The sequence below is a fragment of the Sorghum bicolor genome, chromosome 6 (genome assembly GCF_000003195.3).
Source record: "Sorghum bicolor cultivar BTx623 chromosome 6, Sorghum_bicolor_NCBIv3, whole genome shotgun sequence".
Lineage (NCBI taxonomy): Eukaryota > Viridiplantae > Streptophyta > Magnoliopsida > Poales > Poaceae > Sorghum > Sorghum bicolor.
In genome coordinates, this window is record NC_012875.2 from 60,584,307 (window position 1) to 60,610,462 (window position 26,156).

At 46.1% G+C, this 26,156-nt stretch overlaps 3 protein-coding genes across 3 annotated transcripts; 1 reads left to right on the top strand and 2 right to left on the bottom strand.

The window, feature by feature from the left end:
- LOC8055450 lies at window positions 5,150-7,015 on the bottom strand. Its single transcript, XM_002448762.2, has one exon. It carries the CDS (start codon window positions 6,789-6,791, stop codon window positions 5,910-5,912), a length of 882 nt encoding a protein of 293 aa, XP_002448807.1. The 5' UTR covers window positions 6,792-7,015; the 3' UTR covers window positions 5,150-5,909.
- On the top strand, window positions 9,020-12,850 carry LOC8055451 (nudix hydrolase 26, chloroplastic). The gene is made up of 6 exons (XM_002447315.2): window positions 9,020-9,391; window positions 9,515-9,565; window positions 9,672-9,764; window positions 9,959-10,053; window positions 12,247-12,361; window positions 12,490-12,850. Exons 1-6 carry the CDS (start codon window positions 9,035-9,037, stop codon window positions 12,574-12,576), a joined length of 798 nt encoding a protein of 265 aa, XP_002447360.2. The 5' UTR covers window positions 9,020-9,034; the 3' UTR covers window positions 12,577-12,850.
- LOC8155558 (receptor protein kinase TMK1) lies at window positions 16,196-20,401 on the bottom strand. The gene is made up of 2 exons (XM_021463204.1): window positions 17,801-20,401; window positions 16,196-17,194 (listed from the first exon to the last, which is right to left on the bottom strand). Exons 1-2 carry the CDS (start codon window positions 20,169-20,171, stop codon window positions 16,665-16,667), a joined length of 2,901 nt encoding a protein of 966 aa, XP_021318879.1. The 5' UTR covers window positions 20,172-20,401; the 3' UTR covers window positions 16,196-16,664.

Consider the following 26,156-nt stretch of genomic DNA (forward strand, 5'->3'; position numbering starts at 1 on the left):
CTATTTATCGCTTCCTAAAATCTAAATCGAGGTTTCAAGCTTAAATCCAAAGCCTCTACACTTTGAGAGCATATGTGATTTGGCCTGTGTTTGTAGATGGTGGTGCTTTTGAAGCTAGGCGCTCTTCGATAGGGTCAAAGACAACGTTGTTAATTTGATGAGAGAGAGATGATGGATGGTAGGGATAACGGGGATAAGGTGGAAGTAGGAGAGCTTAGTTTAATTACCTCTCTCACTCATTGTCCTTACCCGTTAAACTCCCTCTCACCCTCTAACCAGGCTTGTATACCTTTATTATAGTCAATTGTTGATGTTAGGTTCATAGTGAGTTTCGTTTATGTTTTTTTTCTGTCCTCAAATTCATGTTACTTAGTAAACTAATTAAAAAGCTAGGAGTGGAACCCTGCTTAGGGTGCAAGATTCGAAAAGCTCTATGTGACTTTTCAAAGTCAAAGCTTATAATCATGTAAGGTTTCCCTTTGTTAACTTCCACGACAAGGTATAAAATCATTTAGGGTCTAAGCATCTTATGAAGCTATCAATTTTCACACAAATAAAAAAATTAATGCAAACAACTTCTCAATGAATTAAAAAAATTTCTAGACATTAATGCCATCTAAGAAAGTTGTGTCATATAAAGGGTTCATTTTGCTTTTTTTTCGCCGTGTCCTTGAAAGGAAATGGTGGATGACACGGTTAAATATTAGCCATCTATCCAAAAAATATTAAATAATCGCCAAAAGGTCAGCCCTTTTCATGCTAAATGATCTCCTAGACCGTAATACTTAAAAAGGCATTATTAATTGCAATAATAAATATAGCAAGAAGAAAGTATCCTTCTACAATTAGAAACACATCAATAGTGTCAAACTTTACTAGAATTGTATATTTTTATTACTAGTAATCACTCTATAATTAACACGGGTAAACACATACACCCACCCATATGAATACAACACCCTATGCAAAATTTAAAAACCTGAGCTGGTAGATCTTAAGATTATTGATAAAGTCTCCACATGTGCCTCTATTGTCAGAAATTATAACAAGGGTCTGTTTAGTTTCCTTTCACTAAAATTTAGCTACTAAAATTATTTTTGCTACTCCTAGATAACTAATGAGACTAAACTATTTTAGTTTATTTTTAGTCAGGGCGTTTGAAAATTTATCTACTAAAATAACTCAAATTTAACTGACTAATTTAGTAATAAGAACCAAACAGGCCTCAAATGTAGCTATTGGATCTGGCGGCTGGCTACCCTGTGTTTTATTTGTTTTCGGACGCTGCTATCCTGTGTTCACGACTTCACGGAAAGGAACTAGGCTTTGTTTAGTTCCGAAAAGTGAAAAGTTTTCGGTATTGTAGCACTTTCGTTTGTTTGTGACAAATATTATCCAATCATGGACTAACTAGGATCAAAAGATTCGTCTCGTGATTTACAGCTAAACTGTATAATTAGTTTTTGTTTTCGTCTATATTTAATGTTTCATGCATGTGCCACAAGATTTGATGTAACGGGAAATCTTGAAAATTTTTTGGTTTTTAGGGTAAACTAAACAAGGAAATTTGGAAACCTGGAAAAGAAAAAGAGGCAGGTGGCAGCTCAAGAAATACGAGAACACGAAGTCAATGGAGCTTTCGTTCTCTGAAACGTATGCTCTCCGTCTCTGCCACGGAGCCTGATTCGTAACCACGAAAACCATTGTATCAGGCAGCAGACAGATGGCAAAGACGATGATTTCTGCTGGCGACAGACGCATGGGCTTGGCTGACGTGGTAGCTCATGCATTGGCCTTGGGCTTGCCTGCCCACGACTAGGGCCTTGTTTAGTTCCAAAAAGTGAAAAGTTTTCGGTACTGTAGCATTTTCGTTTGTTTGTGATAAATATTATCCAATCATAGACTAACTAGGATAAAAAGATTCGTCTCGTGATTTACAGCTAAACTGTATAATTAGTTTTTGTTTTCGTCTATATTCAATATTTTATGCATGTGTCATAAGATTCGATGTGACAGAGAATTTTGAAAACTTTTTGGTTTTCAAGGTAAACTAGGCCTTGTTTAGTTTCTAAAAATTTTGCAAAATTTTTCAGATTTTCCATCACATCGAATTTTTAGACGTATGCATGAAGTATTAAATATAGATAAAAATAAAAACTAATTGCACAGTTTGGTTGGAATTGACGAGACGAATCTTTTAAGCCTAGTTAGTCCATGATTGAACAATATTTGTCAAATACAAACGAAATTGCTACAGTGCTCATTTTGCCAAAAATTTTGGAAGTAAACAAGGCCTAAACAAGCGGTAGCAAAATGCCCTTTTCTCAATATATAAGCGGCAGGCACCCGACCACTGTTTTGGACCGTACAGGGAACCAGTCAACGTACAAGGCATATGCATAATATGCTACTTAACCTGCTGTATATATGCTAGTAATTCTTGGCCTGAAACAACCAGAGCTAATTGACGGGGAGTTCGGTATTCTACACGATCCGTGTGTTGCTGAGAAAATCGCGTGGGAATAGGGCCTTGTTTAGTTCACACCAAAAAGCAAAAAGTTTTCAAGATTATCCGTTACATCGAATCTTACACAATTTAGCTGGAAATCGCGAGATGAATCTTTTGATCCTAGTTAGTCTATTTGTCACAAACAAACGAAAGTGCTACAGTACCGAAATCCGAAATCTTTTCGGAACTAAACAAGGCCTAGCACGTAAATTTCAATGTATTATATTATATTTATATTATATAGCACAAGGCGGCTGCAGCACATGATGCAAGGAGGAGACTTGTTTCTTCTTCTTCTTTCTTTTTCTTTTCTTTTTTTTTTGTCATCCTCGTTTTTTTATCTCTCTTGTCCTTTTTTCTCTTTTTACATAAAAAAGTAAGAGGATAGATTGGAAGGGACTCCATTGTGTGGAAGATGGTAGGGAGTCTCACACTACCACAATCTCCAATTGCCTTGAGTGATAAAAACCATCAAACAAAGGGGTTAAACCGCCAAGGAAATGATCCATGACCACAAACCGTCAAGCAAACACACTTAAGGATAGAAGCTAAGGAAAATTAGTTTCCTTAGCGGTTTTGACACTCAAAGATGATTTCCTTGGAGGCTAGCTGCTAAGGAAACTCGATCGAACTTAATTTGCCGAAGGGCCAATGAAATGTTGCAACCACCAAAGAAAATAGTTTTCTTGAGGATCAACAACTGCCAAGGAAATTATGTAGGCCACGAAGGAATATATGTTTTCTTAAGTATGGAGTAGCACCGCAAAAAAAAACTGTTATTTTCTTGGTGGTTTGATTTTGGCCCTAAAAAAATTCGAGACCACTAAGACAATTTCAGTTTCGTGTAGTGTCAAGCCTCGATCAAACCAGCACGGGATCCGTCCCTGATTATTAGTTCATCTAAATCAAGAGGTAGCACTAAACCTTAGCCTTAGGATGTGCTGGCTAGGCCTAAAAACCTTTTGGCACATACCGAAGGTGTCGTGTGTCCAAATTTGTTGACACGGAGAGACTACAAATCTCATTTTGTAAGCAGTGCAACTTTTTTAACTCCGGTTGAATATATAAAAAAGTTATTTATTATTTTTTGTACCTCTTGATGTTATTTTTTATTTCACAACATAAATAGTTTTTGTACTATATTTGATTTTTTTTTTAAAAAAATGACTTCTGGAAACCAGTTAGGATTGGAGTACTTTGGGCCTTGTTTACTTCCATCCTAAAACCCAAAAATTTTCAAGATTCCGCATCACATCAAATCTTTAAACGTATACATGAAGTATTAAATATAGACAAAAATAAAAACTAATTGCACAGTTTGGTTGAAATTTACGAGACGAATCTTTTGAGCCTAGTTAGTCCATGGTTGGACAATAATTACCACAAACAAACAAAAGTGCTACAGTGTCATGAAAATTTTCCTTCACCAACTAAGGCCTTGTTTAGTTCTGAAAAGTAAAAAGTTTTCGATACTGTAGCACTTTCGTTTGTTTGTGACAAATATTATCCAATCATGGACTAACTAAGATCAAAAAATTCGTCTCGTGATTTACAGCTAAACTGTGTAATTAGTTTTTGTTTTCATCTATATTTAATGTTTCATGCATGTGCCAAAAGATTCGATGTGACGGGAAATCTTGAAAACTTTTTGGTTTTCAGAGTGAACTACTTCCACCTCAAAACCTAAAATTTTTCAAAATTCTTTGTCACATCGAATCTTTAGACGCATGCATGCAGTATTAAATTTAAACGAAATTAAAAACTAATTACATAGTTTGGTCGAAATTTACAAGACGAATTTTTTAAGCCTGATTAGTCTTGGACAATAATTTATCACAAACAAACAAACGAAAGTGCTACAGTATCTACAAAATTTCTTTCATTCAAAAACTTAAACACATTGTGTTGACCAATTGCATAAGAAAAGGTGTATAGCGCACGGTGCCTGCTGATGACGCGATGGAATGGAAGCTATACTCGTACGTACGTATGCGAGCACGTCACGGCGTCATGAAGCCAAGCGAGGGTACGGTACGTGCAAAACGGTGGAAGTGGAAGGCGACTTGCCGACTGGACCTGGACTTGTGGCTTCCTTGGGGCATCGGGGGTCATCGCATCCAATGGATTGGATTGGTTGGATGTCGTCACTGCTGTGCTGCTAGCGGACGGACGGTCCCGCCATGTCATGGCCGGTCTCTGCCCACGTCTCCCTTCTTGCCTACCGCCAGGTCACAGCGAAAAGGCCTAGTACTAGTAGTACGTACAGTACTACGAACAAACCTGATAGATATACACTAAAAAAACAATCGTAAAAATTGTGACTAATTTATTTGATGCATTTTTTCAACCTAATTAGCTTAAGGTTTGATAATGTGGTGCTACAGTAATTATGTGAATATGTGCTAATGAAAGACTAATTAACCTTAATAAATTTCTCACGGATTACTAAGGATAATATTTTTTTATTATTAATACTTGACGTGACACTCCTATATGATACCCTATGACGTCCCTAAACTTTAACCCTAGATTTAGCAGCACGAGTACTATATGCTGTAATGACACGAGATTAGCACAACTGTCTATCATTTTCAACAATCGATCTATCCTGTTATCTGTTTCGTTCCTTTTACGTCCACCTGTCGGCAATCGATCTTACCCTTTTTATTACCACTTTGTGACATCACACACACACAGGGTGGGGGAAGAAAGAAAGACTCGAAGCATGACTCCTCGCACGTCGTGACCAACACGTACCAGCGGATAAGCATGTGTACCCGCCAGAAAAAAAAGAAAGGGCACGAGACAAGTTTCACTCACACTACTACTAGAAGCCTTGTGCATAGTATACCACTTCGATATACCAGAAACAAATCCTCTCCCTCTCTTTTCTCTCAGAAAGGAAAAACAAAAGAGGAGTCCATAAATATTGGCCCTGGACTCGCCCATGCCACATTGCTCAGGCACGCACCCACCACCACCACAGGAAAAAGAAAAAAGAAAAGGCTTTTCTACTGCCAGAACAAGGGGAAGCCCTGCCGGCCGGCCGGCTGCCGCGGGCCGGACAGGGCCAAGAGCAAACGTGTCCGTCCAGCTTCCACCGGTGGCCACCACGTCTGACTTCATTCCGTTCCGTTCCGTTCCGTTCCCTTGGCTTCCTTGCACACCAAGGAGGACCGGACGATTGCTACTGTGACTACTAGCTCCTACAGGAACCCAAATCCTTCTCTTCCTCCTTGTCGCGCTGCGCAAACCAACTCCCACACGCAACCTCCACCATCCGTCCCCGATCCCATCTCTCCCCTTGTTTGTGTAGGAGTAGATACAATTTGCTAGAGTACAAGGGGACGACGGGGCGGCGCATGGAGATGGAGGAGCAATCAGCTGCTGGGTCGATCCATCAGTAGACGGGCATGCCGAGGAGGCCCGGCAGGCGGCCGGGGCTCGGCGGCGGCAGAGTCGGCGGGGGAGACGGGGTCTTCTTCGGCGGGCGCTCGATGGGGCCCACGTGGGAGCGGAACCCCACGGAGACCACCGCGTCGCGCACGCACCAGTGGAACGCCGGCTGCCGCATGCCCGCCGCCGCCGCCGCCTCGCACTCGGGGCACGGGGACGGGCGAAGCCGCGGGGACCACAGCGCCGCCGGGTCCTCGTGCTCGGCCGCCGCCGCCGCCAAATGGAAGTAGGACGGGTCCGGACCCGCCGCCGCCGCCGCGGTGCTCATCAGGTACCAGTCGCGCTGACGCTGCAGCTCCCGCAGCCGCGCCTCGTAGTCGTCGTAGCCCCACCCGCCGTCGACCAAGAGCGGCGGGGTCGGGGCTGCGGGAAGGGAAAGCGGAGGGGGAGGGCCGACCAGGGACGCCAGATCCGTGGGCGGGAGGCGCTTCAGGATGGTCTTCTCCACCGCACCCGTCCCTGGCGCGCCGCCGTTGGCTCCCCCCTTCCTGTCGCGGCGGGACCGTCCGCCCCGGCGCTCGCGGCGGGAGCGGCGGAGCCCCGCGACGACGTAGCAGCCGTTGCCCTCCCGCGCGACGGCGGCGGCGAGGTCGGTGGCGTCGTCGAGCGGCACGCGGCGCGCGCGGCGGGGCCGCGCCAGGGACGCCGAGATCTGGTGCGGCGCGACGCCCACGCGGTCCGCCACGACGGCCTGCAGCCGCTTGACGCCGCCCAGCACGGTGACCGTGCCCAGGTCGACGCTCTGCTCGCCGTCGACGAAGACCACGGGCACCACGGCGGCGGCCGCGGGCGGAGGAGGCGAGGTCGTCGCCGCGAGCTCACCCATGCCGACGACCTTCGTCTTGGGGAAGGACGGACTTCAGCGGCGGCTGAGCGCCCTCGGGTGAGTCGGGCTCGGGATCCGGCTGCGACTCGTTCGCTGGGCGGCAGAAGCGGCCACAAGCATCGAATCGAAACGGCCACCACCCGGACCGGGCCTGTTTGGGTTGTTGCGAATTGGGAATCGACGATAGAGAGGGGTGGAGAAAGGGCAAGGCGGAGGGTTTTATAGAGCCGAGGCGATGCCAGGAGGAGTTAAGGCGGTTGGGTTGGGCGACCGGCGTGTGTTGTACAGTACTAGAGAGTGGAGGGAGGAGTCGGTGGGGCCCGCGGGTGGAGAGAGAGAGAGAGAGAGGGGCCTGGGAGGGATCAGGGAACGGAAACCGGGCTCTAGAGTCTGTCTTTCCTTGGCAACCAAGGCAGGCAAGGCGAGTCTCGTCTCGCTCGACCTGCAGCGCGGGCCCCACCCGCACCCCGCATCGCCCCCAGTTGTCCGTCGGTCCACACAGGGGCGTGGGATTTGGGGTGGCGGCCGCCACGTCAGCGCTTACTTCCCCGCGGGTGCAACTGCTTCTGTTTTTTTTTTTTTTTTTGACAAATATGCTTCTGGTTCAGGATGGCCACACCGCACGAGTAGTATTCGCTGGCTACGGGCGGGACAGGCAGACGCCCTTGGCTAGATTTTTCGCGCTGGTTTCTGTGAAGGCGTCGCGCGGCCGCCGCGGCGGACCTGGCTCGCCACGCCACACGTGGGCGCCAACGAGGGCTGGGCTCTTGTTGTCCTCTCGGGACCGGGGGTGGGGTGGTGGCCCGCGCCCTCTCTCATCACTTGTTTATCGTGCTGCTTGTTGTTCTCGGGCAGGTGGCAGCGGGCCGGGTCGCGTTCGCCGAGTGTTCCACGTGACGCGGCCATGGGTTTGGTGTGACGAGCGCAGCGCAGCGCAGCGCGTCCACCCCTCCGCCACCAGTCGTTTTGTCGTGCCCTGATCCGGCTCAACCCACTGCCACGTCCGCCAGCAGATATCCCCCTTTTCAATCCAATAAATAAATAAAATCATACCAGTACGGCCTCCACGCGATGTCTACAGCATTGACGTTAGATTTTTATGAGCATCCTCCCCTATGCTTGCATAGTTCAGTACAGAAAAAGATGTCAATACTTATGAGTAGGTATGAGTCATGGACTATATTGATTATCCACATATTACATATCTATTCGGTGTCATAAATATATTGATACTAATTTATGACATCTCTTTGTTTTAAACTTGGTTAAAATTAAGATGGTTTAATCTAGAACAAAATTAGAGCGTGTTTACCTTTGGACAGATATAGTAGTCATTTACTATATACATACACATCATACATTAATAGAAGAGTGTATAACGGACTGTACTTATTATATGTATTATTAAAAAACGCCGAGACTTGTATTAGAGTACATTGATATATTGCTTCGGTGTCTCGCAAACGTATGGGGCTGAAATCATTGTGATCTAAACAAATGCATATATTTGGTTGAGTATGTAACTCATCCAGAGGACGGAATAAGTTTTTTTTTCCTTCTAAAAACAATGTTTACGTGACAAAGTAAGCTTCCTTAGGAAATAAAAGGGGATAGCTTGACGTGAGTTTCACAAAAAGATCCTTCTTTGCCTTATCCGTTTCTTTTGGGACAGATGATGATATTAGGCAGGGAGCTGAATTTAAGAATTTTGGTGGAGCAGTTTAATTTTAGGTGGGCTGGGGCGCTGGGCTACCTTTCCAGGCTGTCTAGCAGTTTATTTCCACCTAAATAATGGGCCGCACCTAAGGGTAAGGGCCCGTGTAATAGCTTTGTGCTTATTTTAATCCCTCTTGCCGCACTGCCCATGAATTTCCAAGCAAAACCTTCCCACGTTTTCCTGGGTTCCATGAATCTTTGTCAGAAACAAGCCTCTCACACACATTTTCTCAAGTTTGCTCCGACGGTTCAAGTGTTACGTAACATGGTCCAAATACGAGCTAACCATTGATTATCCATGGAACTAATCATAGATTCACCTATTGAAAGAAGTTCTATTTACCTCCCCAAACTATTGTCTCGTTTCTTTTGGGACAGATGATGATATTAGTTCTTTTTTTTTTACGGCAGCAGGGCACAAAATAACATGGCAAATCAGGCACAACCAGTTTCGTGAGCGACGGAAAGCTGGAATGGACGGGCCGTTTCGAATGGGCCGGACGATTTGTTTGGTCCAATAGGCTGAAATGGAGGCCCGCCTGTCATCCATTATCCATGGAACGGAATGGAATCGTCCAGGAAAGGAAAGGAGCAGAGTCCAGAGCGAGAGCGAGATGGTGGTGGCGGCCGCACGCTGCGTCGCTGTAAAGCCCTTGCCCCTCGCCCTCGTCCACCACAGCCGCCCCGTTTCCTCCTCCGCGCTACTCCGCCTCCCCAGAACCGCCAGCGCCAGGTCGCCGCGCTCCGCCTCCTGCTCGACCTCCGCGCCGCCGCCGCCGCCGCCGCCGCCGCTCCCGTTCGTCGCCGTCGCATCCATGGACGCGCCGCCCCAGGGCTACCGGACCAACGTCGGCATCTGCCTCGCCGACCCATCCCTCACCAAGGCAAGCGCGCACCCTCCCTCGAGCCCGATCCTGCTCCTCTCCGCCGCGCCTGCGCTGGATATTGTATTGTTGGGGTTCGTTCTGATGGTTAATGAAGTGATTCTCCTTTTTCTCTCTCTCCAGATTTTCTCGGCTTCTAGGCTCGACATTCCTAGCGCCTGGCAGATGCCTCAGGTGATTTTGGAGATCCGCTGCAGCTATTAAAATCGCTAAGTTAAACAAAGCTTGAGTCCTAGAATCCCTAAACGGGAATCCTAAACTTCTCGTAATCTGCCCACAGGGTGGTATAGATGCAGGGGAAGAACCAAGGGCGGCTGCCTTCAGGGAATTGAGAGAAGAAACTGGTGTCACATCCGCAGAGATCGTGGCTGAGGTCAGTTTGCCTTTCCTTCCCTCACGTGATTAATTGTGAATTGCCCAATACCCAGTGTCAACTTATATCCTACAGTGATGGATTAGCACCTCATCTACAAACCCCGTATGCCTTTGTCTTCAAAGCTTTATGGTGGTTAAGATAATTTTGTCCTTTTGTGAATGATAGCTGAGTGAATGCATGCATGTGTGTAGGCTCCTAACTGGTTAACATATGACTTCCCGCCGGATGTGAGAGACAAGCTGAATGCTAGGTGGGGAACCGATTGGAAAGGCCAAGCTCAAAAATGGTAAGCTCGCTAAATTTCTTCAGCTTAGAATTCTATGAAATAACCTCGTTTCATTTCGGCCCTTTGTCTGACTGGAATTTCAACCTGCAAGAATAATCCTAGATGCTAGACATGGATAGCTACTTGCTACCAAATAGAAGATGAACGCAACATCCTCATAGTATTTTTTTTTTGATATTATGAACGATTCCAAGTGAAAGTCTTCCAGGTTTCACATAGCATAGCAATTAGCAGGAAGAATACTTCACTGTATGGCTAATTATTATTAGTCTCCTTGCCATAGAAATACACAGTTACATAAGATGCCGATTCTCAAGCTACCTCAGATACCAGTTCATGCGACTGGTCTAAAAGGTGGATGCCTGGACTTATGACATAGGCGTGTTTGGATGCACCCCTGGCCTGGGAGCGCTGGCCAGGCATGCGCATCCGACCCCCGGCGCTTGAAATCGAACGCCTGGGCTTGATTCCTGGCTCAGGCAGCTTCCCCCCTGCCATTCAAACAGCCCCTGACCCCAGGCTGCACCCCGCTGCCCTTCTGGCGTATAAGTGCTTTTCTAGAACACTGGTTAAGGTGTTAGCTAGCCCATGTGAAATATGCTATGGTGTACTATGATTATATTGGAGTACTATGATTACTATGAAATATTGTGTATACCGTGGTTGTTTGTAACATGTTACATCTAATTTTCTTAGCATCCCACATTCAAAACAATTCTACACTAAACTTGATACTTAGATACATTGCAACTTGCACCTTTTAATTAACCACGTGCCTGAATGCACTTGTATTTGTCTCTGCCCATTTTTCACACAAGTGTGCAATCAAATATATGTGTGCACAAGCGCAACTGCAATAGCATCGAATTGTTATCCCATGAGATGCAGGCACAGAAGGCTGAGGGAAAGATTTTTTTTTTTTTTTGTAGACGAATTGGGTAGCAGTGGCAGTGCTTGGGCCAAAATTTTAGTTGGTTCAGAACTTTGGGTTCCAAATAACTAGGGATTTTATGTACAGATGGGTGATTATCTTATTTTCCATAAAACTGAGTGATAAATAGCTAGGCTTGATTCCACTTAACCACCCCGTTCCATGGGCCATATTTCTGCTGATCCAAGACTTCGTTGCTGCATCCCTTGGTAGGATTTTTTGTAATGATTTTTTAGTGCAATGTAGTTATTCTGATCACTTGACAGTAATTGTTGTTCATAGTTTTCAATGTTTACTGGAAGTATGGAATCCATATCGTTCTACTGTTGTGCTATTGAAAATCAAAACCACCTTGCTTATATGATTTGAGATCACTATTATGTCTTTGTGTTGGATTAACACTTCTTTTATTTCGGTTTCTTGGACAAAGTGGTTATAATTCTGCCTGAAATGCTATTGTGTTATATACTTGTGTGCTTTGAACCTCGGAGACCATATCAGAGTTTTGATAGCTCTGTATGCTTGCGTGTCATCGCTTCATCTACATATATGGTAGTTTTTGAAGAACTTTCATATGTTCTAAGTAGCACCTTTGAAGTAGTCTCCATGTTTCCACCTAATAGGTAGTTTCCATCAAATACTTCCTGCACTAGATACTAGCCAATTATGTTCACCATTAGTTGACATCACGGCTGACAGTCAGAAACTCAGTAATTTGGTATGGTGTGGTTTTCCAAACTCTTGTTTGGGCCTTGTTTGATCTTATATGGTCTTAAAAACATGCTTCAGTTGGATTTTAGTAGAGACATCACAGGCTCTGCTTCCATGTTTCTACAGCGGCCCACCTTTTTTCTGGGTATGTAATGCAGCCCACTTACCGGTACAGAGATATCATTCACAAGCTCTGCTTGTCCATGGATCTAGTACGGCCTGCTTACACTGACAACTATTCAGCCCACTGCTGTTGTAATATATTGGGCTCAGGACTAGGAGATAGTGTGACTGAATGATAACTTTGGGCCCAGGACTAGGAGATAGTGTGACTGAATGATAACTTTGGGCTCAGTACTTGGAGATTGTGTTGGTGGGCAGTGGGCTGTACTAGATCCTCATCCGGGTCACACTGTACTTGGTTCATATTCTATACCAGTCCTATGATGCTAAACAGAACACTAAAGTTCAAAGTAATCTAATAAGCTTGCCTTCGACACAGGAGATATTCTGGTATAAGTAACTTGTGGAAATGTGGTGCAAATACGCAGGTTTTTATTTAGACTTACTGGAAATGATGATGAGATTAACCTTAATGGTGATGGGTCTGAGAAGCCAGAGTTTGGTGAATGGACATGGATGACTCCCCAGGAAGTTATTGAAAAGGTGGGCCATTTTCCTGCCTTCCCCTTTTTCCCCCTGACCCCTTTGAAATATCTTTTTTTTTTTTTGCGAGCAGATCCCTTTGAAATATCTAATATGTAAATATCTAATATGTATTTCCATTTGAACAGGCAGTTGAATTTAAGAAACCTGTATATGAGGAAGCATTGAAACATTTTGCTCCCTACCTACAGTCAGATCCAGCCGCTTCATCATAGATTTGATCAGTTTGCATATATTTATTTTTTATTTGGAGCTACCCTGTTGTATCTGAACCCCAATAATTTGACACGACGCAATGAAGCCATTGAGATGGAGGTGTGCTACAAATTGATAGTGTATGGCCTATTTCAGTCAATTATTATGCCAGCATTGGATCCTCATCCTTTATAGTCACGTAGTACAATAAGTCGTGTAAACAGTGACTGTAATTGCCACTACAGCTTCCCCGGCATAATTGCATCGCAATCTAGTTTCTGCCAATTTGGAACATGTTGCCCAGTGTATCTGCCCTGCCAATAACTGAATGAATGCTTAAGGAGGACAGTGTTGAACTAGTACCATAACTAGAGAGGCTGTTGTACAGCAATCTCAAGTTATGTGGGGATTGTCGGAAAAACGTGGACGCGCGTTTGGCATTGGCTACGGCAGATATCAGTGTCTGGCATTAGTTGTGGGAGGACAGGGAAGAGAAATTGTTGGTTACACTCTGTACTAGGGCGTAATGATATTGTCGGCTTTGGCTTAATGGCTTTGGAGGAACAGGAGATGCGGTTACTGGTTAGGGAGGCGTACACTGCAGCATCACACACGCAGTCGCTTGAGTTGCTGTGCTGCTGCTCCGCTTAGAATCCAGATCAAATATGGTGGCGGTGGTTCTGCTGCTGCTAGCTACACAAGATGGATAGCAGAGCAGCATCAGGCACGGGAATCCCATCCACCATTTCGCGTCCTACTTTGAATGCCTGCCGAGAAAGGTTGGTGGTTCACTGGTTCTGGAGCATGAAGCATGGGAGGGAGGGATTTGAGAAAGCAACTGGTCTGATTCTTGTGTATACCTGGCTACCTGCAGTGTGGTGTGGGTGTGTGTTTCTTTACTTTACCACATGAACTGGGCAAGCTTTGCTTTTAATGTTGGTTCTTTCCCCATGCCCTCTCCATTTTCTCACCTTTTTTGTTTTTTTTTTGTGTGTGTGGTGACTGCAACAGGTAGATAGACGTGACAAGGAACTGATTCCTGTAACGCACCTGCACAAAAGCACAGCAGAAGGGGGGGGGGGGGGGGGGGGTACGTCGCTAGAACCAAAACTAGTGATGTTATCGTTGAAAGGCAAGTGCAGTGCAGATGGAGGTGGTGGAGCAGCAAGACACGCGAGAGGCGCCAATGCAATGCAGTGGCAGTCTCGCCATGGGGATCGGAGGGTGAGAAAGCCAATGCGAGTACGGATCGGAGTAGGACAAGCTGTTACTGTATGGCCATTCCAGCAATCGTCAATGAGCTAGGTGGTGATCGATGCAGCTGAGCTGGCGTAGCGTAGTAGGGCACTGCCAACGTGGATCCACTCAATGACTCATCATTCGCCATGGCCTGTGTCACTGTGTGCACTGCCGATCGGTGATCAGCTAGGAACCTGGGAGCAGAGCTGTGTGCTGATGATCTCTTCTCGTCTCCTCACATGGCATGGCACGGTGCCGAATGGAATGGCATGGGCGCGCTCTCGTGTCGTGCATGTTTCTTCTCCCCTCCATTGCATTATATATTCCGCCTGTCTGTCTCCCCTCACTAAATCGACTCCCCTCTTGCATTTATATATGATAGGATTTTGTTTGTTTGAACAAGCTAGCACAACGCAAGTTGAGCAATGATGGTTAGCAGTGCCGCGTGTCTATCTAAATATACATACATATCATCAGCAGGACCAGGACCGCGCGCAGCAGTATGTATAGTTGCTGACCTGCCAACATATATACGTACAATAGGGATAGGCACTGCATGTCCAGAGTATTCGCTTCTTGTTCGTTTGTACGACAGGCAATTTTAAGAAACAAGAAGATATGGAGGCAGATGCTGTGGTGGAGTCTTACTTGTTTCCTTCCTATATATATATATATATATATATATATATATATATAGAGAGAGAGAGAGAGAGAGAGAGAGAGAGAGAGAGAGATAGAGAGAGAGAGAGAGAGAGAGAGAGAGAGAGAGAGAGAGAGAGAGAGAGAGAGAGATCGAGGTCATTTCTTGTTCTTGGTGACGTCGATGTGCCACCAGCAGAGCAGCCCCGGCACTGGCACCGCCGGACGAGACCAGCCCCGCCGGACCACTCGTCATGTCCCAGTCCCGGCACACCAGGTCGGTCACGAATTCACGACCATACCGTGGGGATGGGGACGCGGGGTGCCACCACCCAGCAGCAGGAGGACATCTGCAGGTACCCCTCTAGGCTCCGATACGACCTCCGACCTCATGTTCGTTCGGGTTTATCCACTGTTAGTTATTCAATAATATTTTTCTCATAATAAATTAGCGAACAGTAATTTTAGACATGACTTTTTTGCTAAACGAACAAAACAAACAGGCTTAGGCAGCTCGATCTGCGGGTGCACGCCGAGTGCAGATCAGGCAGCTGCTGCTTCACTCCATCCCTCTTCTTCCCTACACTCGACTCACATCTCTACTACTTTGTATAGCATTTCGTCGCACATGGGTGGTACAAATAGAGCACTTGATGTCTTGATGATGGATCGGGGAGCATACACGTAGACACCCCTTCCGTAGCTAACGTACTAGCTAAACTAATGCTAATGCCGATGCCGTGCCGAGAAAACTACTACTAGTATAGTGTAGTATACCATCAGCATCAGGCAGGATGCTGCAGCAACAGTGCATCATGCTCATGCATATGCATGTTTATTTCAGTCAAGCCGCATGCCGGCTAAGTATATATATCTAATTCTCTGCAGTGATTTGAAACACGCACGTTGCTTTTCCTTCACTCATCCATCGGCCACCATTCAAGTTAATGCACATGCCTCCTTGCCATGCCAGCTGCTCCATCTGATTCCTTCTTCCTAGCGACACGTACATCATTAAGCAACTAGTAGTAGTAATAGGAGGGGTTGATGATGATGATGATGATGTGTCCCCCCTCAGAAAATGACACTCATTAGTCATTGCTGGACTGGACACTAGACTAGACGGCGGATGGGGTCATACTATCATTCATTCATTGTACCAGACTACTAGTACTACTCTAGTAGTCAGTAGTCACTTTCATCAGGCCGACACAATCAGCACAAACCTGGTGGTGACTTACAGCTAATCCTCACTACACTAACCTCACATCAGCAATTAACTACCTGCTGTACAGGTTCCACTGATTTATAATGCTAACAAGTAACACACCGCCGCTACGTACTATAGCAACTTGTCCAGTGACACAGCTTGAGCACACAACTCATCTCATCTCCAAGGTCACTGTTTTTACCTTACGTCTAGGGCGGGCAGAAGCAGTGTTCAGTGTTCAAGAAAAGCAACATTATCACTCAACTGTACGTACATGTGTGTGACTGTGTGTATGCCATTGCCATGCATGATTGGTTTTCATGCATGCACTTTGGGACATGGATAATTATGTTGGCATGATGCGTCCAGTTGAGGGCTTTTGGAAGGTGCCAAAATGCAAGCCTGGACCAACGACGGCACTGGATTCATTGCTCCCTCCCTCCCTCCACCTCCACCTGCACATGCACTGACGAACACTCCAGTGATGAGTGAGTGAGAGAGGCCATGATATAATGCTGTCCCCTTGCAGGAGCATGACTGCATGAGCACGAGACAGGAAAAGAGATGCCCATCCTTCCATTTGCAAAAAAAAAAATTCTCCGGGTACAGTACAGTTCAGGAGGAAACTGAAACTGAGAGAGCACTACACATGTCTTGACCGAAAAAGCCAGAGACTTGAGTCTCAAGACTGACTGACTGGAATAACACAAAGAACTGAAGAAGCAAAAGAGATGCCTACCACCAATGGCAAAAAAGGAAGGGAACATATCATCATCTATCTACAAAGCTGAGCAGAGCAGGAGAAGAAGCACGAGCACATCACATGGACGACGATGCGTTCTTTCTTTGCTACCTACAGCAACAACGAATTCCAACACTGTGCGAAAACAGGCAAGAGAGAGTGAGAGACATGTACTGCTTATTATCCCATCCCATGGATGCATTCCTCCCGGTAGATATGATACGATCATGCGATCGATACCAAGAAGACGCTCTGTCTTCTTCCTCCTCCAGTCCTCTTCACCGGCCGTCGGCCGAGGTGAAGGACTCCGCGAACCCAGCAGGGCGAGCAGGGATGCTGCCCTTGCTGTCCTCCAGGCTCAGGATGCTGCCGCCGTCCGTCATGCTGGCCTCCGCGTCCTGCCAGCTCTTCACCATCTGCAACAGCGGCAGGTGCAGGTCGATGCCCAGGTAGTCCTCGGCCTCGTCCTTCACGGGCCTCCACTTCTCCACCATGGGCACCAGCACGTTCACCGCGTGCCCCATGTCAGGCCGCTGCGACGGCTCCCGGGCCGTGCAGTGGCCAGCAAGCTCAGCGATCACGCCGACGCTCTCGAACGTCTCGTCATCACTCACGTCCAGGGTCGGGTCGATGGCCGCCCGGAGCTGCTCCTCGTCCTTACGGATCTGGCTGAACCAGTACGCCAGGTGACGGGTCTCCTCGCCCTCGCCCACGCGGCTGTCGTCAATGGCCGTCGTCCCTGTTATCAGCTCCAGCAGCACTACCCCGAAGCTGAAGACGTCTGCTTTTGTTGAGATTTTCCCTGTCACTGCAGCAGCAAGATCGCAATATATAACAACTTAGCATCAACCATAGTATGTATTGATTACTAATTACTCCGCATTCATAAAGAAAACAGTAACGACTGTTTGCATCAAACAATTGCAATCTTTGGCTACATTAACAGAATTTTAGATAATGGATAGAAATCAGGACGACTCTATATCCGGCAACAGTAACAGATGATGACACCATTGGCTGAATTTTAAACTCTCTTGATTGCATCAAACAATTGCAATCTTTGGCAGCATTAACAGATGATGACAGTATTGGACGAATCTTAAACTAGTCTTGATTACTAATTTACTACATATTCATAAAAAATACTCATCTCTCTATGAAATCAATTTCTATTCCCTGTCGTTACTCTAGTCCATCTAAGGCAGCAAAACAAAAAGGGAAGGCCACAAACTAATACTAACTAACAGAGTAAGGTGACTATTAAAATGGGGCAAGACATATTGCTCACAAACTCATGCTAATTACCTAACAGAGTAGGATGACTATTCAAACCTAATATAATTTCCTGATATCTGAGTCACAATAGTAATGGTCAAAACTAAAGTGATGAGCAAGTTATAGAAATTAAATTTACCTGCATACTCAGGAGCCAAGTACCCAAACGTTCCAGCAAGTCTGGTCGCTACAGAGTAGTTCCCATCCGGCGCATCCTTCATCAGCCCAAAGTCCGCCACCTTTGCGCGGAAGTCATCACCGAGGAGAATGTTTGCCGACTTGAGATCCCTATGTATGAAGCGGTGATGGCCCAGGTTGTGCAGATATTCCATCCCACGAGCAACATCCAAGGCGATATTGAGCCGCTTCTTCCACGAGAGAGGCTCCAGCTCAAATTGCTTCCAGTGGAACAGGTGCTTGCTCAGAGCCCCATTGGGCATGTACTCATAAACCAGCAGCCTCTCGTTCCCTTCGATCGCGTATCCCAGTATCGACACCAGATTGCGGTGCCGGACCTTGGTCAGGACAGCAATCTCGGCCTGGAACTCATCCAAAGCCTTGTTGCTGACCGCCACAGCCTCCATCCTCTTCACTGCAATCATGGTGCCATCATGCAGCTCCCCTTTGTAAACAACACCAAATCCCCCACGGCCAAGCACATTGTCCTGGGCAAAGTTTCTGGTGGCGCCACGGAGGACCTGCACAGCAATCACAAAATTCCCAGCCTCGATCATGTGGACATCGCCAGTCAGGCCGCTGCTCCCGCTATGCATGTTCCCTTGAGACGTGCCGCTGCTGCTGTCGTTGGTGGCCACGACGATCTTGGCCAGGTTATCTGGATCAGAGCTATTACGGGGATGCACGACAACAGAGGCTGCCTGCGGTTGCACTGATGCTCTTCTCTTGCAAAAGAACACAGCGCCCACCGAAATCAGGGCGACCACGCTCACCGCGACTGGAATGGTCGTGCCCAGCAATACAGCTGATGAGGTCTTCTTCCCACTCCCAGGGATTGCTGCATCATTATTACCCTCAGCACCAGCAGATGCGCCAGGCGGAGAATGAGACCCCCGAGGGGAGTTGTTTGGCTGCCCATCCGGCGGCGGCGCCGTGGTGTTGAAGTTGAGATTGCCGGTGACATTGACATCCACGGTGGGACTGAATGCGGGCAGCGGCCCATTCAAGTCATTCATGGACAGGTCCAGCTTCTGAAGCGAGGCGAGCTTGGTGAGGCTATCCGGCACTCGGCCGGTGAGATTGTTGCCAGCGAGCTTGACGTCGGAGAGCGTGGTGACGTTGCCGAGGCTCTGGCTGATGGTGCCGTTGAGTCCGTACCCCGGCAGGTTGAGCACGGTGACTTTGCCCTGGACGCAGGTGACGCCGAGCCAGCCCGCGCAGGGGTCGTTCCCGGACCAGGTCTCTACCAGCTTGGGCGGGTACTGCACGTCGGCGAGGAATTGGAGCAATGCCATGACCTCCGGGGCGCAGGCGTCCCCGGGGTTGGGGGCGCAGAACTCGTTCCCAGAGAAGGTGAAATTGGGGGCCTTGAGCGGCGGGACGGGGCCCAGGAGGTTGTTGTTGTCGAGCTTGAGCTCCCGGAGCGCGGGGAGCGCGGCGAGGCCAGGCGGCAGGAGGCCGAGGAGCTGGTTGTTGTTAAGCCTGACGGTGTAGAGGTCCTTGCAGCCGGCGATGGCGTCGGGGATGGGCCCGGAGAAGTCGTTGCCGTGGAGCCAGAGCTCCTGGAGTCCCGTCATGGTGACGACGACGTCGAGTGTGCCGGAGAGCTTGGCCTCCCCTTGCTGGTTGTTAAGCCAGAGCCTCTGGATGGCGGAGCCGTTGAGCGCGGCGGGGACGGGGCCGGAGAGGTTGTTGTAGGAGAGCGTGAGGTTTTGCAGCCCCATGAGGCGGCCGAGGAAGGCCGGGATCCCGCCGGTGAGGCTGCAGTTGTCGAGGGACAGCACCTGCAGCTGCGGCGCGGAGTCGGGGAGTCCCGGCGGGAGCGCCCAGCCGCCGCTGGACTTGTTGAGGCGGTGGTTGTCGCTGAGCGAGATCTCGAGTAGGTCGGTGAGGCCGCCGTCGAAGAAGTCGGCCGGGATGGCGTCGAAGTCGTTGTCGTTGAGGAAGGCTTGCTGGAGCGCGGACATCCCGCGGAAGGACGGGAGCGCGCCCGTGAGGCGGTTCCCCTGGAGGCTGAGCCCGCGCAGCGCGGCGAGCGAGGAGAGCGACGGCGGGAGGGTACCGGACAGGCCGGCGTTCTTGAGGTCGAGGTTGTCGACGCGGCCGGTGCGGTCGCAGGAGACGTGCGGCCACGTGGGCGGGCCGCACGCGTCGCCGTTGTCCGGCCATCCCAGCGCGTCCGGGTTCGTTAGGGATTTCCGGAGGTCGTCCAGCGCCGCCTGGTCCGCCGGGTGCGTGGTTGCGTGGACGAGCCCCGCGCCGGCGGCGGCGAGCAGGATGGTGGCGATTGTGATGATGAGGTGGTAGTGGTGGGTGGCGGCGGCGTCGTCCATGGCGGAGGGGACGGGGAGAGCATTGAAGAGGGGGGGCCGGAAGGAGGCGTGGGGTTGCCGAGGAGAGGCCTAGGGGAGAGGAGAGGATTCTGTCTTTCTTCCCCTCGGGCCTGTGAGTGGTGAGTGTTGGGGCAAAGCTGGGAAGGAGAGGGGGCGGCGGCGGATTTTTGGCTGGGCGAGCCGGGACCGGGACCGGGACCGGGAGGGACGCGCTCGCCGCTCGGCCTGCTGGCTGCTGCGGTGCGGTGGCGCCTGGGTAAAAAAAAGAGACGAGACGAGACGAGAGGGGCAAGGAATGTCGCCGCTGCTCTGCTGACTGGTGGTGACTGCTCTGCTGTGATTGTGGTGGATTTGGATTGGCGCAAATTTTGGAGCGTCTCTCTCCCGTTTCCAGAACAATGGCCTTGTTCTTGTTGCCTCTTGTGAATCAAAAACCAACCTTTGCCACCACTAACCGCCACTCCACAGTCAATTCACAGCTCACAGATGTTGCCATTGACGATGCAATTCTAAAGTGCCAACCAAAATGACATGCTCCATTTGGCACCGCGTCATCAAAACTTTTCATTGACGACCAAATGCAATGCAGATCCATCTGTTATCAAAGGGTATGTAATTAACTATACTCGTTTATTACTGCCGTTTGCAACCTACTATCATCCAGGCACTTATTATTCGCGCCACAAAAATCCTTCCCTCCCTCCATTGCTATTCTTTTGGTAGTACGCGTCTACTCGATCACACACGCATGTTCATCAAACAGTAACATCTGCAGGGAAGCCGAAAGAAGCGCATGCATGCAGCCGTTAACCGCACGCGGAAACCCCATTCGTCTCCTTGATTACAGGGATTTGCTTCCAAATCACTACTGCTGCTATAGGCTTAACTTTTGCCAAACATTGACAAATTTCCGATCGAGCAGGACTATCGATCCTGATGACACCCGACACTAGAGTATATTTTTACCTTTTGCATCATCCAGTCCTGAGAGGCTGGACTAGGACCATTGTTTACTTTGGCGCGGTGGTATAATAATAAAATGAAAGAGTGAACAATACGCTAATCAAGGAATAAACCCATGAACTAAAGAATTGATTGGAGCCATGTGTGCCGTAATCCCATGCTGATATGGACGCAGTCTAATGTCCAAGAGTTTTTTTTTTAATTTTTTTATAATTATACAAAAACAATATAAAATAGCATTTTAAATATTCTTCGAATTGTATAAAATAGTAAATCTTTCAGGATAGAGGGAGTAGATATAGACACTATTAGTTATATTTATAGATGAAGAAGATAAGGCGCGGCGGTTTGTGCAATTGAGAAACGTGGGACTGTGTCGTCGTCTTTCTCCTCATCTCGCCTCCATCCTCGTCTTCCATCTCGCCAATTCCCCACCACCGGTGGCTAATGGCTCCCGCTGGCTCACCACGCCGCCCACCTCCCGCCCTTGCCCCTCGAACACGTCCTTCCCTAGAGCTCCGCCGCGTCGCCCTCACTAACGTTATCCTCGCCCTGCCCCGGGCTTCCACCACTAGTAGTTGTCGACTCCTGCAGCACCACCCACCTTCGGCCCTTGCCCCTGGACCTCGCCCTCCTCTCGAACCACAGGGCGCCGACGAGCTCCGCCTCGATGCCCTTGCCACCGCCCAACCTGCCCTGCCGCTGTCTCGCATGTCTGTACTGTCGTGTCACGGTCGACGCCTCAAAACTTTCTTCTAAGCCCGCTAGCGAATTGATCGCTAACCACACCGAAACTCTAGCCGTCGTCGTCGTCTTCTTCGTCTCTAGTGGGGTGTGGGCACGGCATGTTGGAGCGCAACAAGGATACGGTGGGTCGCATGGTCAGGACGAAGCGCGATCGTCATGCATTAGATTTTGTGTATATTTATATGGCGTGTTATTTTATTTTGGCAAATATCTCCTATCTCATAATATGCAACTGACGTATTAATAACTAATAATTGTAGTTGCTACAGGAGTACAAATCTAGCTTGACGAGAATAGTTTTGTTATCGGCAAATAGTTCTTTGTGTTTGAAATATTATATTTGTATATAAAATTATTACTACTCGGCGTTTTATATACAGACAGCATCAATGTTCTACTAGTAGATTTGGGCTCCTTTAAAATATAGTATAGAAAATGAACCGGTTTCTAATTCTACATAATTTCTGTAAAACTATTGTGGTGGTGGGGGGTGGGTTGGTTGGTTCATGTGTTTTCCAGACCCCGCTTGTGGTGTTTTTTCGTGGGTTCATTCATTTGATTGTCCTCCTCATCCATACAATGTGCGTGATGACAACTGACAAGCATGGGCTTTTTTCTCTACGCGCGCCCTTGGCTTGCTCCACCTCTCGCGCCATCAATTGCTCGCTGCCTTCACTCATGCCATTCTTGGTGAGCTTTGTTGAACGTACCGCGCGCCAAGTTAAGTGGTTACTCCTAATTAGGTGGTAGTACTTGTGAAGGTACGATGCTGTGAATGATGATTTAGCATTTGGATCATCGGTCTGACATCGTCGTCAAATGCCGGGTTTTGTATATTGTGGTGGAAGCAGGGTTTTTTTTTTGTATACTGTGGATTTTACTTTTAAACATATCGTGGGTTGTAAAATATGGGGAGAAAACTTATGGATAGATAAATTATAGAATGTCACAATTAGGACTAAAAATAGTTTTAAAAAAACCTTCAAAGCTACGGCTCTAAATTTGGAATAGTTGATCCAAACAATAGCTAAGATAAACTATCTACGTAATAACAAGCTATTACTAATTAATTCACTTCCCGAAGCCAAGTACTACTAGATCACTCTTATTGGAGTTTTTATGTCATTATTTCTAAGACTCGCATATATTTTTTCGAATTAGGGATCATCCCCATTTCCATTGCAATTGAACGGAAATACAACAGAGTTTTAGACAAGTTTAGACCTAAGACTCGCATATATTGGAAATAATGTAGACAAGTCTTAGCCCTATGAAACTTATTTCATCCTATAGAACTTTTCATCATCTCTCTTTATATATACCATGACTTATCACTTAGTGCCCATTAAAATCTCATGAAATCCTCACTGAGACCGGCATAACTACTTGCTCCGCTAATAAAAAGCTATTAGTTGGCTTCTTGGCTTCACCTTGCTAGCAGCTAATAACCATACCTATATATTGGCTCCAAACGGACACTAAATCTTGAGAGAGCATTATTTTAGTTATGACTAAAAGAAAAGGGACGTACTAGGTCTTAACTTTGCCTTTTTCATTTTTCAGTTGGGTGTTGAGGCTTTAGTAGTGGTACTATTCTATGGCCGGCACCGGTAATTATGACCATGCGTGTCTCCTTTTTCACAGGAAAGCCTCCTCATTGTTTACTTGACCGCCCACTTTTAATACTCTCATCTGGACGTTTTCAATGGTTCTCAAATAATTTTTCTATAGTTAGATGAGATATATAATAAATAAGACAAAATAGACACTATAGTGAAGAGTTATGTTAGAGAGATATTTCTAAGAGATCATGCTAGATCATTAGCTATTTGGAGTCGCTAGCTATTTGATTTCTCTTTTTGATAGACAATGAAAGTGTTATTTTTTATTATTATTTCTATACCTCATCTAGCTAGCTATTTGTAAATTATGATTAAAGACTTTCTCATAGCCAATAGAACTCCTAAGCTAGCTATTTAACTACCATTGCGGACGCCCCTAAAAAATACGTACCACATTTAACATCTCATACGGACTTGATGTCATTGCCGTATCATCTAGTATTAAACAAGAGTAATAACACTTATCATTTTTCTTTTTTGGCAAAAATTGATTGATCCATATCTTTATCACTGTTATTTTTAAAATATTAATTTTGAATTTATGAAGTTTTGAGAGCATTTTTTTGATATAGTTCTTCTATACACATAACTTACATGTTTAAATTTAATAGCTACACGCTATTGACATCTGTAATTTTAAATTTAATCATATGTTGTCTTAAAGAATCTGTGTTTTATCTAAAAATATGGGCAAATGCTTTCGTAGTTTTTTTTGGGCTAAAGTGTTTCTAGGGGTTGAGATTTTTATAGCTTTTATAAGGTACTGCTTGGATCGACTGAAATAAGTTGCTAATTGCTAAAAAAAAATTTAGCTGATCCAAATAGTTCGCTTATAATCTAACTTATTGCTCATCTTAAATTGGTACCAAAAAGACAGGACGTAAAAACTATTAGTTCAGCTTACTCCAATTATAGTCTAACTTATTGCTCATTTAACTACCAACCTTATAAAAACTATTAATTGACTTCTTCCGATTATTATTACAGTTTATAAGGCTTTGTTTAGTTTCGAAAAGTGAAAAATTTTCGGTACTGTAGCATTTTTGTTTGTTTGTGACAAATATTATCCAATCATGGACTAACTAGGATCAAAATATTTGTCTCGTGATTTACAGTTAAACTGTGTAATTAGTTTTTATTTTTGTTTATATTTAATATTTCATGCATGTATCGAAAGATTAGATGTGACGGAGAATCTTGAAAACTTTTTAGTTTTCAGATGGTGTAAGAAAAAAAAAACTGGTTGATGTAAGTAAACAGTGTGTAAGTGACCCCACGGCGTGGCAGTGGCAGCATGGACGGATGGTCCAGAAGCCCAGAGGACAAGCAGGGCCAGGACCATGTGGCTGCATGATTCTGTTCTCCAGTCCTAGAAAACAGCAGGGCTTGCAGCTACACAGACAAAAAGAAAGCCACTTTGATTGATTTGTCTCTCCTCACATGCTGTGGCGACTTTTGTTTTCTTGGACGAGAAAATAGTAATGTTGCGTGAGTAAAGTAGTGACAGTTTCTTTCTCTTCTGTAGCTGTAGGCAAGCCAAAAAATGTGCGTGTCCATCTGCTACACCGGCGACCACGCATGTAATTTCGTCTTTTTGTCGGGAAAACATGGCACCATAAAATCAAAGGTCAAAGTAAGGATGGAGCATAGTAGCTTGCTACGTATTCCATTAAACAACACACTCAGACAACCCTTTGTCAAGTGATACTACTTTCACCGTTTTAAATTATAAGATATTTTAATTTTTTCAATATATTAGTTTTTATTATGTATTTAAATATATGCTATGTCTAAATATATTTAGAAAATATTGTATCTAGAAAAGTCAACAAAATATGTTACAAAATTTGAGAGTAGCTTTTAGATGTTATGTTATTATGTCTTCTGCCAAGAGCTCATGTATTGAGAGTTTGAGACACATAAAGAGTACTTAGCTCCTCTCATCGCACTGACTCAAATATTTTGTCTCTCTCCTCCACGTGGCACCCTAAATATTAGTTTAAAGCTAATCACCGAAGGTGCTCTCGTATAAGAGCAAGGTTATTAATATAGCCCGCTACTGGCTATAGGATCCTTGCAGCCATCTCTTAGCCTACTCATATAGTAGTTGACTCTTCGTTATTATTTATTAAGAGCACTCACAATGCAGACTCTATCATAGAGTCTAAAATTATTTATTACCTCGAATAATGTGGACTTAGAGTCTAAATAAGACTTGGAGACTTATTTTTTCTATCTCTTTCTTCAATAAATATGCTGCCACATCAGCAAAATACCATAAATATTATGTAATAAATTGTCTTAGACTCTGTGATAGAGTCTTGCATTGTGAGTGCCATAATACATGACTCACTTGTTTCTCTAATCACAAAGTTCACTAGTTCTTGTACCTAAGCCGGCTCCGCTTCTCCTCTCTCTCCTCTTCTCTATTGACTATAAGTTTATAGTCCGCTTCTCCTCTCTCTCTCCACCTTAGCATACATAATGCTTACAACCCTTTATTATATTTACTCTAATAGTTGATTGTTGATTATTCCGTCTGTTCTGAATTATAAGTCGCTTTGATTTTTGTAGATACATAGTTTTCAAAATAACTTATAATTTGAAACAGGGAGTTCATTGTTACTACTTGGCCCTCTGATTATTTCCTTAG

Bases quoted from the DNA above. Each gene is read 5' to 3' on its own strand.
- LOC8055450 (XM_002448762.2), bottom strand. From the start codon at position 6,791: ATGGGTGAGCTCGCGGCGACGACCTCGCCTCCTCCGCCCGCGGCCGCC.
- LOC8055451 (XM_002447315.2), top strand. From the start codon at position 9,035: ATGGAGGCCCGCCTGTCATCCATTATCCATGGAACGGAATGGAATCGT. The intron at 9,566-9,671 runs GTGATTTTGGAG...ATCTGCCCACAG, and splicing joins GCGCCTGGCAGATGCCTCAG to GGTGGTATAGATGCAGGGGA. The intron at 9,765-9,958 runs GTCAGTTTGCCT...GCATGTGTGTAG, and splicing joins CCGCAGAGATCGTGGCTGAG to GCTCCTAACTGGTTAACATA.
- LOC8155558 (XM_021463204.1), bottom strand. From the start codon at position 20,171: ATGGACGACGCCGCCGCCACCCACCACTACCACCTCATCATCACAATC. The intron at 17,195-17,800 runs GTAAATTTAATT...TTGCTGCTGCAG, and splicing joins CTTGGCTCCTGAGTATGCAG to TGACAGGGAAAATCTCAACA.